Genomic DNA, 18,645 nt, shown 5'->3' on the forward strand with positions numbered 1-18,645 from the left:
AATACTGAGGTCTCATGAATCATACACATCATCTTTCCATGTAGGAATGTAAACAAAATGCTTCAACTTTAGTAAGTCCCTTGCAATTTCTTTTTCTTGTTTTTTTTCATGATTATCTTTTCATGATTCTCTTGACTCTTGTGTTTGAAAGTCAAATTTTCTATTCAGTTCTGGTCTTTTCACTGAGAAAGCTTGAAAGTCCTCTATTTTATTGAAAATCCCTATTTTGCCTTGGAGCATGATACTCAGTTTTGCTGGGTAGGTGATTCTTGGTTTTAATCCTAGCTCCATTGACCTGCGGAATATCATATTCCAAGCCCTTTGATCTCTTAATGTAGAAGCTGCTAGATCTTGGGTTATTCTGATTATGTTTCCACAATACTCAAATTGTTTCTATCTGGCTGCTTGCAGTATTTTCTCCTTGATCTGGGAGCTCTGGAATTTGGCGACAATATTCCTAGGAGATTTCTTTTTGGGATCTATTTGAGGAGGTGATCGGTGGATTCTTTCAATTTCTATTTTGCCCTGTGGCTCTAGAATATCAGGGCAGTTCTCCTTGATAATTTCTTGAAAGATGATATCTAGGCTCTTTTTTTGATCATGGCTTTCAAGTAGTCCAGTAATTTTTAAATTTTCTCTCCTGGATCTATTTTCCAGGTCAGTGGTTTTTCCAATGAGATATTGCACATTGTCTCCCATTTTTTTCATTCCTTTGGTTCTGTTGATAATATCTTGATTTCTCATAAAGTCACTAGCTTCCACTTGCTCCAATCTAATTTTTAAGGTAGTATTTTCTTCAGTGGTCTTTTGGACCTCCTTTTCCATTTGGCTAATTCTGCCTTTCAAGGCATTCTTCTCCTCATTGGCTTTTTGGAGCTCTTTTGACATTTGAGTTAGTCTATTTTTTAAGGTGTTGTTTTCTTCAGTGTATTTTTCAGTATTTTTTTGGGTCTCCTTTAGCAAGTCATCGACTTGTTTTTCATGGTTTTCTCGTATCCTTCTCATTTCTCTTCCCAATTTTTCCTTTACTTCTCTAACTTGCTTTTCCAAATCCTTTTTGAGCTCTTCCATGGCCTGAGACCAGTTCATGTTTTTCTTGGAGGCTTTTGTTATAGGCTCTTTGACTTTGTTGACTTCTTTAGGCTGTATGTTTTGTTCTTCTTTGTCACCAAAGAAAGATTCCAAAGTCTGAGACTGAATCTGGGTGCGTTTTCACTGCCTGGCCATATTTCCAGCCAACTAACTTGACCCTTGAGTTTTTCAGCAGGGTATGACTGCTTGTAGAGTTAAGAGAACTATGTTCCAAGCTTGGGGGGATGCGCCAGCTGTGCCACACCAGCACTCCTCCTTCCCCAAGAACCCCCAACCCAGACTGGACTTAGATCTTCAGCAGGCTCTCCACTCCTGCTCTGATCTGCCACTTAATTCCTCCCACCAGGTGGGCCTGGGGCCAGGAGCAGCTGCAGCTGTAGTTCTGTAGCTGCCCCACCTCCGCTGCCCCGGGGGCGGTGGCCGAACCACAAACTCCGTTTTTCACTCTGTCCCCAGAAGCTTTTCCCACTAACCTTCTCTGTTGTCTTTGGTGTTTGTGGGTTGAGAAGTCTGGTAACTGCTACAGCTCACTGATTCAGGGCACTAGGGCACGCTCCTCCCAGCTCCTGGTCTGGTTGGTCCGCGCTGCCCATGCTGGGGTCTGCTCTGCTCTGCTCCCAGCTCTGTGTGGGACAGACCTCACCCAGAGACCATCCAGGCTGTCCTGGGCTAGAGCCCTGCTTCCCTCTGCTATTTTGTGGGTTCTGCAGTTCTAGAATTGGTTCAGAGCCATTTTTTATAGGTTTTTGGAGGGACTCGGCCGGGGCTAGTCCCTGCCCCCATACCAGATTATTTTCAAGATTACTGCTTTGTAATATAGTTTGAAATCTGGAATTGCTAGGCCACCTTCCTTAACATTTTTTTTCATTGATTCCCTCAATATTTTTTATCTTTTGTTCTCCAGATTAATTTTACTATCTTTTCTAGCTCTATAAAATAATTCTTTAGTAGTCTGATTGGTATGGCACTGAATAAAATTATCTTAGGTGGAATCATTCTTATCATATTGGCTTGACATAACCCCAAGGAATTGTTTAGATCTGTATTAAGTGTTTTGTAATTGTGTTCATATAATCCCTGGATTTGTCTTGGCAGGTAGACTACCAAGTGTTTTATGCCGTCTGCAGTTATTTTAAATGGAATTTCTCTTTCTACCTCTTGTTTTGTTGGTAGTTATACAGAAATGCTGATGATTTATATGGGCTTATTTTCTCTCCTACAACTTTGCTGAAATTGTTGTTTCAACTCATTTTTTAGTTGTTTGTTAGGGTTCTCTAAGTATACCATCATATCATCTGCAAAGTGATATGACATATGCTTATTTTTCTTCCTTTAATTTCTTTTGTTGTCTTATTGCTAAAGCTAGCATTTCTAGTACAATATCAAATAACAGAGGTGATAATAGACACCCTTGCTTTACTGTTGATCTTAATGAGAAGGCTTTATCTGTTATAGATAATGCTTACTTTTGGTTTTAGAAAGATACTAGTTAACATTTTAAGAAAGGTTCCATTGTTTCCTATGCTTTCTAGTGTTTTTAATAGCAGTGGGTATTGTATTTTGTCAAAGGTTTTTTCTGGATCTATTGATATAATCATATGATTTTTGTTGTTACTTTTAGTGATAAAGTCAATTGATAGTTTTCATAATAGTGAACCAGCCCTGAATCTCCGGTATTAATCATACCTAGTCAGTGTATGACCATTGTGATATATTACTATAATCTCCTTGCTAGTATTTTATTTAACCTTTTTGCTTTAATATTCATTAGGGAAATTGGACTATAGTTTTCTATTTTTGCTGTCCCTGATTTAGGTATGAAAAACACATTTATTTCATAAGAGGAATTTGGTAGGACTCCCTCTTTACCTAATTTTTCAAATAGTTTACATAGTATTTGATAAGAGTTCATTGGTGAATCCATCTGGTCCTGTAGTTTTTTTTTTTAGGGAGCTCAATGATGGCTTCAATTTCTTTTTCTAAGATAGTTATCTTTGTATTCTATCTCCTCTTCTGATAAACTGGGCAATATATATATTTAAAATATTCATATATTTCACTTAGATTGTCAGTTTTATTGGCATATAATTGAGCAAAAAACTCCTAATAATTGCTTTAATTTCATCTTTGTTGATGGTACATTCACCCTTTTCATTTCTGATACTAGCAACTGGGTTTTCTTTGTATAAATAAAATTAACCAACGGTTTGTCTATTTTTTTCCCATAAAATCAGCTCATGTTTATTATTAGTTCAATGTTGTTTTTTTTTTACTTTCAGTTTTATTGTCTCCTTTTATTTTCAGGATTTCCACTTTGGTGCTTAATTGGGATTTTTAATTTGTTCTTTAGTTTTTTTTTAAGTTGCACGTCCAATTCTGCTCTCTCTTGCTGATATATGCAATTAGATATAAATTTTCCTTGCAGTACTGCTTTGGCTGCGTCTCACAAATTTTAGAATGCTGTCTTTGTCATCATTCTCTTTAATTAAATTATTTCTATGATTTGTTCTTTGACCTACCCATTCTTTAGGATTATTTAGTTACCAATTAATTTTTAATCTACGCTTCCATAGCCCTTTACTATATTCACTTTTTATTGCACTGTGGTCTAAAAAGGGTGCATTTAATATTTCTGCTTTTCTGCATTTCGTTTTGGGGGTTTAATGCCCTGATACGCTGTCATTTTTTTGTGAAGGTGTCATTGTACAGTGGAGAAGACATACTCCTTTCTATTCCAATTTAATTGTCTCCAGATGTCTATCATATCTAACTTTGCTAAGCTTCTATTTATCTCTTTGACTTATTTCTTACTTTATGGTTAGATTTATCTAGCTCTGAGAGGAGTAAGTTGAAGTCCCTTACTAGTATAGTTTCACTATTTAATCCTGTAATTCACTTAGCTTTTCCTTTAAGAATTTGAATGCCTATGCAATTTGATGCATGTTAATTATTGATATTACTTCATTGTCTATGGTGCTTTTTAGCAGAATGTAGTTTCTCTGCTTATCTCTTTTAATTAGGTCTATTTAGATTCTGCTCTAGTCCCCTATTTTAACTGTCTGTGTCCCTCTATTTGAAGTGTTTCTTGTTAACAACATACTGTCAGATTCTGGTTTTTAATCCACTCTGCAATGTTTCCATTTTATGGGTGAGTTCATCCTATTCACATTCACAGTTATGATTACTATGTGTTTCCCTCCAGCCTTTTTTTGGGAGGGGGGGAGGCAACTGGGGTTGTGACTTGCCCAAGGTCACATGGCTAGTGTGTCAAATGTCTGAGGCCAGATTTGAACTCAGGTCCTCCTGACTCCAGGGCCGGTCACCATGCCACCTAGCAACCCCCCCCCAATCCTTTTTTCTTCTGTTTATCCTTCTCTCTTTTTATTCCATACCTCCTCTAAAGTCTGTTTTGCTTCTGACCACTGCCTTCTTTTATATGCCTTCCCTTTTATCACACCCCCTTTCACTTATACCCTTCCCCTCCTAAGACAGATTTAGATTACCAATTGAGTAAGTATATACATTTTCCCTTTTGGGACTAATATAGAATGAAGCTTAAGCATTGCCTCCCCCCACTGTAAAAAGCTTCCCTCCACTGTAAAAAGCTCTTCTTTATGCACCTATTTTATGTGAGGTAATTTTCCCCATTCTTCCTCTCCCTTCCCCCATCTCCCAGGGTATTCCTCTTTCTTACCTATCTTTTTTTTTTCTTTTTAACTTCATCCCAACATAACTGACTCACTTCTACACCCTCTTTCTATGTAGAATCCTTCTCATTGCCCTAATAATAAAGGTCTTAGAAAACACATGAATCATTTTCTCGTAAAGAAAGGTACACGGCTTAAACTTCTTGATTCCCTTATGATTTCTCTTTCATGTTTACCTTTTTAAGTTTCTCTTGAGTCTTGCATTTGAAAGTCAAATTTTCTATTCAGCTTTGGTCTTTTCATCAGGAATGCTTGAAAAACTCTTGATTCCATTAAATATCTTTTTTTTTTTAACCTTGAATGAGTATACTTAGTTTTGCTGGGTAATTTTGGTTGTAATCTCAGCTCTTTTGCCTTCTAGAATATCATATTCCAAGTCCTCTGCTCTTTTAATATGGTAGCTAATCAATCTTATGTAATCCTGACTGTAGCTCCAAGTAATTTGAGTGATTTCTTTTTTGCTGCCTGCTGGGAGCTCTGGAATTTGGTTATGATATTCCTGGGAAATTTTCATTTTGGGGGTCTCTTCTAGGTGGTGATCAGTGGATATTTTCAGCTTCTATTTTACCTTCGGGTTCTAGTATATCAAGACATTTTCTTTGATAATTTCTTCAAATGTGATGATGTCTAGGTTCTTCCTTTCCTCATGGCTTCCAGGTAATCCAATAATTCTTAAATTATCTCTCTTGATCTATTTTTCCACTCAATTGTTTCTCCAATGAGATAGTTCACATTTTCTTCTATTTCTTCTTTCTTCTAACTTTATAATTTCTTGAAGTCTCATGGAATCATTAGCTTCCACTTGCCAAATTCTAATTTTTAACGAATTATTTTCTTCAGTGAAGTTTTGTACCTCTTTTTCCATTTGGCCAATTCTGTTTTTTGAAGTGTTTTTCTTCAGTGTGTGTGTGTGTGTGTGTGTGTGTGTGTGTGCACGCACACGCACACCTTTCTTACCAAGCTGTTAATTGTCTTTTCACAATTTTCTTCCTTTGCTTTCATTTCTTTATCTAACTTTCCCTCTACCACTCTTATTTGATTTTGAAAAAAAATTTTTTTCATTCTTCCAGACATTCTTCTTGGGCCTGGGCCCAATTCACATTTTTCCTTTGAGGTGTCACTTGTTTTCACTTCATTGTCTTCTGAGTTTGTGTCTTGATCTCTGTTACCATGGTATTTTTTTAATGGTCAGCTTCTTTTTTTTATTGTTTCCTCATTTTTCTACCCTATTTCTTGATCTGGATCATTATGTCAATGTGGATCTCTGTTCACAGCATGGGGGATGGGAAGAGGTGAGGGAGGGAGGTCTGTTTCAAGCTTCAGGATTTTTGGCACTTGTTTTCAGAACTAGTTCTGAGGGTTTGGAAGTTTTCAGTGCTTCCAAGGAGGTATGATCTGGGGAAAAGTGAGGTAGGTCACTGCTCATTTGATTGGCACTCTGGTCCCTACCCAAGAAGGGCCACTGATTCCTTGGGATTGCACATACATGTGTATTTTGGCTCAATTTACATTTCTTTACATCCAAAAGCTCCCATGAAAGAGGTTCATCTGGAAATGACACGTTGATATAAGCAATTCATTTAGGGATGCGTATGTGTGCATGTGTACATACATGCATGTGTGTGTGTGCACACATGCACACCAAAACTTCTGATATACCCAAAATAAACATACTTTTTCCTAGACCTGTGATTTCAATGGTGGAACTCACAGAGTAGCCATTGTTCTGCAACTTAAGGTTTTTAGAGAGCTGGGGTAATAAGACATCAAGCAAATATCTCTGGATCACAAAGCTAGTGTCAAAGGTAGAACTCTTATCCACCATATCATGCTGTATCTCAACATGAAGGTAGAGGTCTATGTACCCTACTCTGATGACAGTATGTGGTATGGTAACTACAAGATCCCCAACTGCTTCTGGCACAATAGGAATCTATAATATGGCATTCAAAATAGAAGCTAACTGAGGTGAACTGATTTAGACTCAATGATGTGTCATCCGGAACCCTGTGGTCATGTTTATTTACATGGACACCATATATATAAGCATCTCTTTAGCTTCCTTTTCCTTCAGGATGTTCATGTTCTAGATTGGGAAGAAGTATATTAGCTATAAGTATGTTGTTTTGAAACAGCATCATTTTGACAACCTATAACCGGAGTAAGGAAGTGTGATATACCTAAATTTCAAGGACTTAGCCTCCAGAAACAGTCTTCTTCTACTCATATCTATTAGATGATAAATATTTAACCTTAATAAGATACCTAATGAAGCACGGTGACATGCTGTACATGACTCATTTCTCTTACATTAGGAGACAGGCCTAACTTAGCCTTTTGCCTCAGGTACAGGCCACTTAGCCCTGGGGGGTTCTTGCTTTCAACTGTGATGTTCCTGGAGATTAAATCATGTTCTTAGTGTACATTATACTTAACCTAGGAGCAAAATTTTTATTCAGAAAGTACTTAGGAAGCATAGGCCTATATGCCTAGCAATTTGGTGCAGAGAATAAGTTAAAGAGTGTGAGAGAACTGTAGCAACAATTCAGCTAGCAGCTACTGTGGCTGTGTAGAACCAACAACAACCAGCACACAGAAGGCCGCCAACCCAAGTTCTTTGATCTGCTTTACTAAAGAAAGCAACATTAAGGGGTTAACAATCTTACTTTAATCCAACATACAAATATCATTCACTTAGTTCAGGAGGAAAAGCCAGCACCCTGAACTTCAGAGCAAATACAAACAAATTACAAACATACACAATATAAACAGACCAAATCACAATTCATAGTTACCAGGAAAATATCAACATCTGGGTTTACAAGCCAGGGGCTCTTAAAATGGCTGCCCAGAGTCCCACACCACTCTTCCAGTGACTGAGAGTCCCAAGGGAAGATGCCAACCACTTGAGTTTATATATTATGTTCAGGATCAGAGGGCATCACAACATGCAACTCACCCATGTGACCTAAAAGCGTCACAAACATGTGTCTTAAACCCATGTGGCCTAGGCTTTCCCTTGAGGCAAGGGGGTCATCAAAGACTCCTGATTTAATCAAAGAAGCAAAGGCCAGACTCTTCAAGGGCACTTGATTAAATAAGTGCTAAAAGAGAAAACAGTAAAAGAAACTCCTACCTTAATTACCAATACAAGAACACACCACAATCTGCATTTTCCCACGACTCTGGCTTTGCTAGCTAATGCTGCTCCCTTTATCTGGAATGCCCTTCCCATGCCAAGTATGCTGTCCAATTCCAAGTCTCAGATCAAATGATATGAAATTCTGATCTCCACAGCCAAAAGCAATCCTTCACTACTCTGATTTTCTATATTTCTTGAATATTTCTTATTGTGTTATCACAGTCTATTTTGTGTTATGATTATTTGTTTTCATTTCTCCTCTCAGACAATAATCTTTAATACAACAGAGATAGTTTTTAATTTTTGTTATCTTCCATAGCAACTCATATATAGTGGGTGCTCCATAAACATTTAATTAATGACAGTGGAAATTAAGACATTCCACAAAGAAACCTTGAATTCCCTTATGAATTACAATGTGGTGAAGGAATTGGTTTTTATAGTTCCTATTAATTCAAACCTTTGAAAAGTGGTTTTACAAACAGTAGAAACTAATACTATCGTGCTCTAAGAGATGATGGAAGAGATAGTTTAAGAGAAACCTGGGAAGACTTGTATAGGCTAATGCGGAGTGAAGTAAGCAGAACCAGGAGTACAATTGATAAAATAATAGCATTGTAAAAATGAAATGAAACACTTAAATCTGAATTTAATCCTAAAGCTTAAATCTTAAGAAAGACTTAAATCTAACTGTAATGAGATTAGAGTAATTAAATCTCAGAGAAATGATGGAATATACAGAATGAGATATATTTTAGAAAGGGCTAATATGGGAATTCATTTTTTTGCAAGGCATATTTATTATAAAGTTTTTGTTTTTCTTTTTATTTTCACAGAGGGGACATGAGAGGAGAAAAATACTTGATAAATGAAAAAAATTAATTTTCAAATGGTTCAAACTCATACATATAGTTCTCATCAATTAAGTTCAATTCTTTACTGTTATTCTCAGATGATATTTTTAAGGACAATATTGATGTGGTAGCATTCATTCATTCAATGAATATTAACTAAATCACTTACTATATGCAAAGAACTATGCCTAAGGAAGATAGCAATAGATTTGAGGTCAGAAAAAAACTGGATTTGAATCTACCTTTCTCACAAGTTGTACAAGTCACTTTACCTCTGTGAACTTCAGTTTCCTCATCTATTCAAGGGGGGTAATACTATCAATGTAGTGGGTCCAGAAAAATAAGGGCAGGAGCCGATGTGGTACCATAGTCTTTTGGATCTTACGGTTTCCTTAATATTAGATACACATTTTGAGGTGGTTTTTTTTTTTTTCTGAGTTACTTTAAATCATCTATTTCCTTGGTTCCATTCCTTTTTCTGATCAGTATGATATATTTTTCTTTCTCAAAAAAAAACTTACATATTTTAAATATTCTTTTAAAATTTTGAGTTCCAGATTCTCTCCTCATGTTATATTAATTATACTTGTGAATATTTCCATATTAGCCATATCACAAAACAAAGGAAAATAATAAAAAATAAAGTAAGAATATATACTTCAAAAAAATACTATCAACGTAGTACCACCCTCACAGGACTGCAGTGAGAATCAAAAATCCATAAAGTGCTATGTAAATGTCAATGACATTTGATATGACAATGATAATTCAGATGCTATCCTTTAATACAGGACTACAAAGAACAATTAAGTAGGTAGAGCAACCCCAAGAATCAATTTCTGTTTGTTAGTAGATATTATTGCTAAGCTATACATAATTTTTTTTGTTAAATCATAGGATGAATATGTCAACATCTCTTGATCTCTGGGCATTTTCTCTGGCTGTCCCCTAAGTCTGGAATGCACTCCCTCCTCACTGTTACCGCCTGACTTCCCTGGCTTCCTTCAAGTCCCAACTAAAATCCTACATTCTACAGGAAGCTTTTCCTGATCCCTTTTAACTCTTGGGCCTTCACTCTTCTGATTATTTTCATTTCATCTTGTATACAGCTTGTTTGTATATAGTTGTTTGCATATTGTCTCCCCTATTCAATTATAAGCTTCTTGACGGCAGGGGCTGTCTTTTATACCTTTCTTTGTATGCCCAACGCTTACCACAGAGCCTAGCAAATACTAAGAGCTTAAAAATGCTTATTGATTGCCTGACTGAATCAACAGGCACGAACTATGTCAGGCACTGGTGATACAAAAATAAAAATGAAACAGTCTAGGAGTTTACATTCCATCAGAGAAGAAAATATTTACAAATATAAATTCATAAATGAGGTAATACTAAAAGGGAAAACACTAGCCGCTGGGAGACTCAAGAAAGGCTTCATGCACACCCAAACACTGTGCCTGAGAAGTGGACAAATGTGAGCAATGATGTTGGGGTAGCAACAACATGACTAAGGCAACTGATTGGATATCTGGGAGTAAGGGAGAGTAAGGAGCTGAGATTAACACCAAAGTAAAAACTACCAGCTAGGATAAACATAGCCTATACAGTATCAAAGCACAAGAAGACAACTATACAATTTTATTCTCCATAAGAGTTTTAGTATATAAGGAGCTTACTTTCTGTTTTCCTGCTGTTAACCAGTTTATGTTCAAGTTCTTCCAACACAATAAAATCAATTCGGAAGTCATTTTTTTTGTTGAAGAGATGACCATTTTTATCTTTTTCTATATTAGCAACTCTTAAGGGAAAGAAACACATTGTGAGAAACTTAATTTGAAAACATTTTAAATTAGTTCAAGTACGAAGATATACCTGTTATCATAGTTATATGTATTGATTCTTTCCAGTACTTATTAATATTGTTGAATTTAACAAAATTTATAGTTATAAGAAAATTTAAATTCAATATGCTTATCAAGTTATAACTTTTCACATTTACCTCTCTATTACAGACAACAGAAGGGAGGCACAAACTCAAATAACTTATTCAGTCTCTCATTCCTGACCTTTTCTATCTTCACTGCCTCCCACATTGGCTTTAGTATAGCATTCTGCAAGGGTTATTTTTTTTTAAATACACATATCAATCATTTAATCAGTAGTTTTTTTTTATGTGATAACACTTCTGTTTCCATGTAATGATTTATTTTATGAACAGCTATCTTGATTAGGGACTAGTAGAACACGAACAAGGTATTTGTCAAGCCAGGCAAAATTATAAATTGTGTTTCTGTTTATTATTTTGTTCTCAAGGATAGTTTAAAAAAAAGAATAGTTTTTTCTAATATTCCCATGCTGAGTTAAGAGATCCTAATTATCACAGTTAATCATTAAACTAAACATTTGATTGCAAAGTGTCATTTACTAATTTGCTACTAATTTACCATATGATAGCCATTATACCATTAAAAGAGCCAAAACCCAACAATCTATCTTTAGTGAGTGTATTTTGATGAGTAAGGAAAAGAAAATCATTTATTTCCAAACTCTCACTTCATGTAAAGAATGTATTTAAGATAAAAGTACCATATAAAAGCAGTGAAATTTTACTTCACCAAGGGATTTTCTATAGCAGTATTTTTCACAAACTAGGAAATATGTTTTTTTCCTAGTAAATTTTATCTATAGAACTGCAATACACATACACATATATGTATATGTGTGTATGTATATATATACACACATCTGATGCAATTTTAAATAAATGTTTAATGAATAAATGAGCTATTTAGAGGAAAGCCCCTATAAAAATTCAAAAAGGTTTTATTACAAAGTCTTTGGGAGCTAGTGCTCTGTCTTCTAATTCTTTTTTTTAAAAAATACCTTCTCACTGTTCCATACACAACACTCATCAGTCAATGTCTATCATGCTTACTAGAAAGACTACATAAGCATTAACAAACAAGAAATCATTATTGATTACAGAGTTAGAACATATAAGTCACAGATCTAGAACTGAAGGCACATCAGAGGCCATCTAGTCCAAATTCCCTTTTTTATACATAAGGAAACCAATGCCCAGAGGGACTTGCCTAAAGTCACAAAAGTAGTAAGCATCAGAGATATGATTTGAATTCAGCTCTTCTGACTCCAAAATACGTATTTTCTCCTGTATCATGCTGCCTCTCATTTCTATCTATATTACATGAAGGAGGCTATTTTTAAATTTTCATCTTTTCTACATTTGACCCATGTACTCTTGCTTATTTCCCTTTTAAAAAAAATAGGGCTTACAGGAAAATGAGTAAAAGAAAAATCTTCTCAAAGAAAATATAATCAGTTTGATCCATTTAACAAAAAATATACTATTATGATTCATTAACTTTATGTGGATTTTTTGTGAACTAATCCCCAAAAGAGCTCAATTGTCTTAAGTCTGGAAGTAGCAAAGTTAATTTCTAATCATTTTCTTAAACTTACTGATTTTTTAATTTTTCTGCTGTACGTATGAATTCAGTTTTCTTGGCCTGATCAGCTTTCTGCTTCCAGTTATGTAAGTGAAAAGGTCGAACTCCATCTTGAATGCCCGAATAGCTGTCATTCTTCAAAGAACACACACACACAAATTATTGTACACTTCTAAAGATGTAAATTCATCTAAAGTTTAATTATGACTTCCAAGAATTATTTTAAGATAATTTTAAGATTAAGTTCAATAAACCCATGGATACCAACTATGTCAGGGTAACAATTTCCTATTCGACAAAAACTTCAGAGAAAACTAGAAAGTTGTCTAGTAGAAATTAAGTTTAGACTAACATCTCCACAGTATACAACAATAAGCTTTAAATGAATTCCTGACCTAACATAAAAGGCCACATGCCATATCATAAATTAGAAAAGATGGAATGGCAACTTTTACAAATTTACAACTATAGAGAATTCCTAACTAAACAAGGGATAACAGGATCATGACAGATAAAATGTACAATTTTTATTACATAAAGCTGAAATGCTTTTCTAAAATCACTGTTGTTAGAAGGGAAAAATATTTGCAGCAAGTCTTTCAGATACATATCGGTATCAAAATACATCAGGAATTGATATATATATATATATGTATATATATATATATATATATATATGTGTGTGTGTGTGTGTGTGTGTGGTGTGTGTGTGTATACATATCTATACACATATACACATATATACATACATATACATATATATATGTATATATATAAAAAATAAGAGCCATTCCTCAATTGGTAAATAGTCAAAGGACAGGAACAAGCAGTTTCCTCTTTTTTAAAAATGCCTACTTTTTTTAAATTATTACTTATTTTTTAACGTTCATTTTTAAACAATTTTGGATTCTAAATTCTCTCCCTCTCCCCATCCTTCTTCGACCCATTGAGAAGGTAAACAATATGATATCAATTATACATTTCAAATTTTACAAAACATATTTCTATATAAGCCATGTTACCAAAAAAAGCAAGAAAAATAAAGTGAAAAAATTATACCTCAATTTGCACTTAAGAGCTCATCAATTCTCTCTCTGGAGTTGAATAGCATTTTTTGTCATTAGTCTTTTGGAATTGTCTTAGACCACTGTATTGATCAGAACAGCTAAGTCTTTCACATGGAATATTGCTGTTACTGTGTAAAATGTTCTCCTGGTTCTACTCACTTCATTCTGTATCAGTTCATATAAGTTTTCCCAGGTTTTTTGAATCCCTCCTGCTCCTCATTTGTTATAGCACAACAGTATTCCATCCCAATCATATACTATAACTTTTCAGCCATTCCCCAATGATAGGCATCCCCTCAATTTCCAATTTTTTGCCACCACAAAAAAGAGTTGCTATAAATATTTTTGTACAAATAGGTCATTTTCCCTTTTCTTTGATCTCTTTGAGATGCAGAGCTAGTAGTGGTATACCACCTAGTAGTGGTCAAAGGGTATGCACAATTTTACAGCCCTTCTGGTGTAATTTCAAATCATTCTTCAGAACAGTTGGACCCATTCACAACTCCACCAAAAGTGTATTGTGTCTCTATTCTTCCACATCCTCTCCAGTATTTGTCATTTTCCTTTTCCGTCATGTTTAGCCAATGTGATGGGTGTGACGTGGTACTTCAGCATTGTTTTAATTTGCACTTCTCTGATCTATTGTCATGTAGAGTGTTTTTTTCATATACCTGTGGATAGCTTTGATTTCTTCTGAAATCAGAAGAAATGCCATTTATCAATATCATATGAAGAAATGCTCCAAATCACTGAGCGATATACATATAAAAATAACTGTGAGATTATACCTCACATCCATCAGATTAGCAAAGATGACCAAAAAAAAATTGCAACTGCTAGAGGGGGTTGTGGATGGGCAGGCACATTAATGCATTGTTAGGGGAGCTAAAATTGGGACAATAATTCTGCAAAGTGATCTGGTGCTATACTCAAAATCATTAAACTCTCTATATTTTTTTGACTCATTAATACCATCACCATTAGGTACACTGCCCAAAGAGGGAAAGGATCCATTTGTATAAAAATTGTGACAGTAGTACTTTTTGTTGTAGCTAAGAACTGGAATGTGAATGCACATCAACTGAGGAAAGGCTGAAAAAGTTGTGGCATATAGATGTAATAGAATATTATTTTGCCATAAGAAGTAATCAAAGAGGGAAATCAAAGAAACCTGAGGAGATATGTGTGTGTGTGTGTGTATGTATATACATATATATATATAGACTAATAATGATTTCATTTTTCTCCTGGCTATGCTTCTCACTTTCCAGATTTTTAACAGCATACCTCAGCTCCTGCTCAACCTCCTTGAGGGCTGTGTAAGCTGGACCATCTAACTATCCCTGAGATCTTACCACTCTTGTCTTATACATCCTTCCACCATGCCACTCCTCTTCTCCCATCCTTCTAGCGCTTGCATTTTGGGGAGAAGCCCAAGCCAACTGACCTTCATTTCCTTCCTAGCTGTGCTTGTGACTCTATGGACTCTAATACCATGCCTCTCTAAGTACCTTAACCCCTTTTTCAGTTCCCTTTTGTTTACTGCCTTCTCTAGTTAGAACGTAAGTTTCTTGAGGTAAAAAATCATCTTTTTGTTTGTGTTTGCATGGCATATGTTAAGTGCTTAATAAATGCCTGCTGAATTATCTCGCCTTAATGCAGTGAAGCAAGTACAGCCATGAGAACAATGAACACAACGAGGTACAGGAAAATACCTAAAAGACTTTAAGTTTTGAGAAATGCAGAGGGCAATCAAATAATGATGAATCCTGTTTCCCATTTTCTTACTGGTGGGTGTACCCACAGATGCAGAAAGAGACATATATTTACAATTTATAGATTTGCTTTGTTTAAATATCCCCATTATATTACCCTTGGGTAACTAGGTGGCGAAGTGAATAGAGTGCCAGGCCTGGAGTCAAGAAGACCTAAGTTCAAATCCAGCCTCAGACACGTCCTAGCTGTGTGATCCTGGACAAGTCACTTAACCCTGTTTTTGCCTCAGTTTCTTCATCTGTAAAATGAGCTGGAGAAGGAAATGGCAAACCACTCCAGTATCTTTGCCAAGAAAACCCCAAATGGGGTCACAAAAAGTTAGACATGACCAAACAACAACAACATACTCCCCTTATACTACTGGGGAAAGCTTCTGTGGAGCGTAGGGAGAGTTAAATGAAATAATAAAAATACACATAAGAAAAGAGGAAGTTCAGAAGGGGACACAAGCTGGGCAGTTTTGTTACCTACCATCCACTTAAAAAACTGTAGTAACAAGTTCAGTTTCGTATAAGTGCTAGCATTTACATAGTATTTTAAGATTTGCAAAACACTTTACAAGTACCTTTTTAGCTTTATAACAACCTGGGAGGTAAGTGCTATTATTAATCACATTTTACACATAAGGAAACTGGCCCGGGCAGAGGATAAGTGACTTGCCGTTGAAGTCTTACCCTTTTGAGTGCCTTCCTGATTCTAGATTCACCCCTCTATCTACTATACCAACTAGCTGCCTCTCTATAATAGTCATTTCTGCTTTTCCTTTGGATACTGAAACATGGATGTTAAGTTAATTTTTTAAAAATTTTCAAGAAAAATTTAAATATAAATATTAATCTATTTCATTTTGCCTTAAGGGGTCATAAGGGCTTTGAAATTAATCATTATCACCACATAATTTTATAAAAATACAACCTTACCCTGCCATGCCTCCCCAACTCTTTCACTTCCTTTTATAACTAAATGGCTTGGTCAAAAGCAAATCAGCAGCAGGGCCTGAAACTTCAATATTTCAACAGATGTGTGATATCACTGATGTGGGTACTCCCTTTCTTAGACTGCAGATTTAAATCCACCCAAGTTGCCTCATCTTGTGAATCCATATTCTTCCATAAATAGTCCATACAGGATTCATACTTTGCTTAGGTTTCCTTTTAGGTCTAATAATATTCCAATAGTGTCAAATTAGAGCCTATCTCCACCCTAATTAAAGTCCCAAGAACTAGGATGCTATCAGAAGACTACTCCATTTGGCCCAAGATGAGCATTATTTATGGACTCACAATTTTGGAAAACAGGGAAGGACCTCAGAAGTTTAGAGATGCTGGAAAATGGCGGAAAGCAACAAATTGTACTGGTAACACAGGAAAATAAACAATCAGCCAAGAAAATGCAGGACTTTTAACAGTACCTTTGCTTAAAAAGGTTACAGCTTTCCCTTGATATAATTTCTAGAGTAATAGTAAAGGAATTGGGTCAGACAGTTTCCCCCTTGGCCACAAACTAAGCACCATGAGCCCAAGACAATTTGATTGCTGTATAGAGCAACTAGTGAAAGTAGCTTCAAAGTGGGTAAGGGAGAAGCAATGTGGACCCAATTATTTCTATCTATTATAAAAGCCATAAATGACAGATAACAACATATTTAGATCTAGAAGAGATCTCAGTCCAACCCTATCATCTTACAGATGAAGAAAATGAGTCGTGCACTTGTAATTCAGGCAGCATTTGTATTCCAGTAATTACAGAGAATTGAACAGGGACTTTTGACTATTCAGGTGTGGTACAATTCACAAAATAAACCTTTCTGAAAGGTATGTAAAATAAATTTAAGTTTTAATCATGTGATAAATACATTAACAAATCCTGTAAATAGTTATAATCATTCTTTACATACAGATTTTTAGGTGTTTGTTTAAAGTTTATATCTGCAAGATGGCAAATATGCCCAAAAGTACAGGCAAAGTTAAAAGAAATATCTTTCTTGGATTCTGACACAGGGTATTATATATATATAATGTGTGTGTGTGTGTGTATATATATATATATATACACACACATATTATATATATACATATATTATATATACATATATTGTATACATAGATATATTTAATGAAAGGTGACAGAAGAAAGAAAAGCCTTGGATGAATTTATTAGGTAGCCCTTCTAAGGATGGAAAGGGAAGCCCTTCTAAGGATGGATAGAGTGCCGGTCCTGGGGTCTGGAAGACCCGAGTTCAAATTGGGCCTCAGATACTTACTAGCTGTGTGACGTTGGGCAAGTCACTTAACCCTGTTTGACTCGGTTTCCTCATCTGTAAAATGAGCCGGAGAAAGAAATGGCAAAGCACTCCAGGATCTTTGCCAAGAAAACCCCAAATGGAGTGAGGAAGAGTCGGACACAACTGAAAAACGACTGAACAAAAAGCAACAACTAAAGGACGAAATCAATAATGTGAAAAGAACCCTAATAACTCAAAAAGTGCTCGATCATTAGACCAAGGAAGGTCTCCTTACTTTTCTTCACCTTTGCAATGTGCCGGTAGTAAATGCATTAACCTATCGGCACAGTGCCTCTTGCGATGCTTCCTCGGGTGATCAGGGATCTCTGCAAGAGCCGTGGGCAAATGTTTGGTCACATTTCTACCAAAGTGCCTTTTTAAATCTCCCACCTTCCCCAAATTCCAACCTGTGCTTTCGGAGCAATCTCCCTAAAAGTAGCAAAATAAGAAGCCTGCAAAAACAAACTCAATTCCAGCATAAAATGCCCGGCTCTGCCCCATCCCCACGCCCCACCCGATCGGACTGCAAGGAGCCGGGGCCTGGCGCGCCCCCGCCCCGCCCCCAACGCGGGCCCACCCTCTACACGGATCAGGCCCCGCCGCCTCCCCCACCCCCGACCCGCCGCGGCCCGGGGCCGCCAGCATGCGGAGGGGGACGGAAACCGGCACTGGGGATTTCACCTGCGATGGTCCCACTGTTGGAAGTGCCGTGGCCAAGGACCGAGATCCGGCTTCTGCAGTAGCCGCCACCACTACGGTAGTCAAGGCGGCCATCTTTCAACAATCTTTTTGGTGTGGATGGAGAGTGAATCTGAGGCAGGGGCGGGGCCGGCAGGGGCGGGGCCGGCAGGGGCGGGGCCGGCAGGGGCGGGGCCGGCAGGGGCGGGGCCGGCAGGGGCGGGGCCGGCAGGGGCGGGGCCGGCAGGGACTGGCGAGCTCTGCCTTTCCAGGTGCACTTTTCTACCTGGTTAGTGGAAGCTCTCCTGGTGCTCAGATGTGCAGGCTGACTGTAGCAGATAGTGTGCAGGCTTACTGTTCATTTATTTCAACTGGATTTCACTGGGAGGGGAGGGGAGTTTTTTGGTCACCTGGTTGCTATATGTTTATTCTCTGTTTTTTTATTTTTATTTTTCAAATTCCTACTAGGTACTAGGGGATACAAGGATGAAAATGATCTGAGCCTTGCCTTCAAGGACCTTGTGGTCTAGTGGGGACAGGAGGAGATGTGGTAAAGCAGGAGCACACTTAAGTACCAT

At 36.7% G+C, this 18,645-nt stretch overlaps 1 protein-coding gene across 1 annotated transcript in view; it reads right to left on the reverse strand.

The window, feature by feature from the left end:
- CCDC112 (coiled-coil domain containing 112) overlaps window positions 1–18,189 on the reverse strand; it is a 38,338-nt gene extending 20,149 nt beyond the window's left edge. Inside the window, exons 1-3 of the mRNA XM_036736727.1 lie at window positions 18,071–18,189; window positions 12,276–12,397; window positions 10,472–10,593 (exon numbers count right to left, since the gene is read on the reverse strand). Coding sequence (XP_036592622.1) covers window positions 10,472–10,593; window positions 12,276–12,397; window positions 18,071–18,163 — 337 coding nt within the window. The 5' untranslated portion in view covers window positions 18,164–18,189. The remainder of the gene's footprint in view (window positions 1–10,471; window positions 10,594–12,275; window positions 12,398–18,070) is intronic.
- Window positions 18,190–18,645: the final 456 nt, after the last annotated feature.

The sequence above is a fragment of the Trichosurus vulpecula genome, chromosome 1, assembly GCF_011100635.1.
Source record: "Trichosurus vulpecula isolate mTriVul1 chromosome 1, mTriVul1.pri, whole genome shotgun sequence".
NCBI classification, from domain to species: domain Eukaryota; kingdom Metazoa; phylum Chordata; class Mammalia; order Diprotodontia; family Phalangeridae; genus Trichosurus; species Trichosurus vulpecula.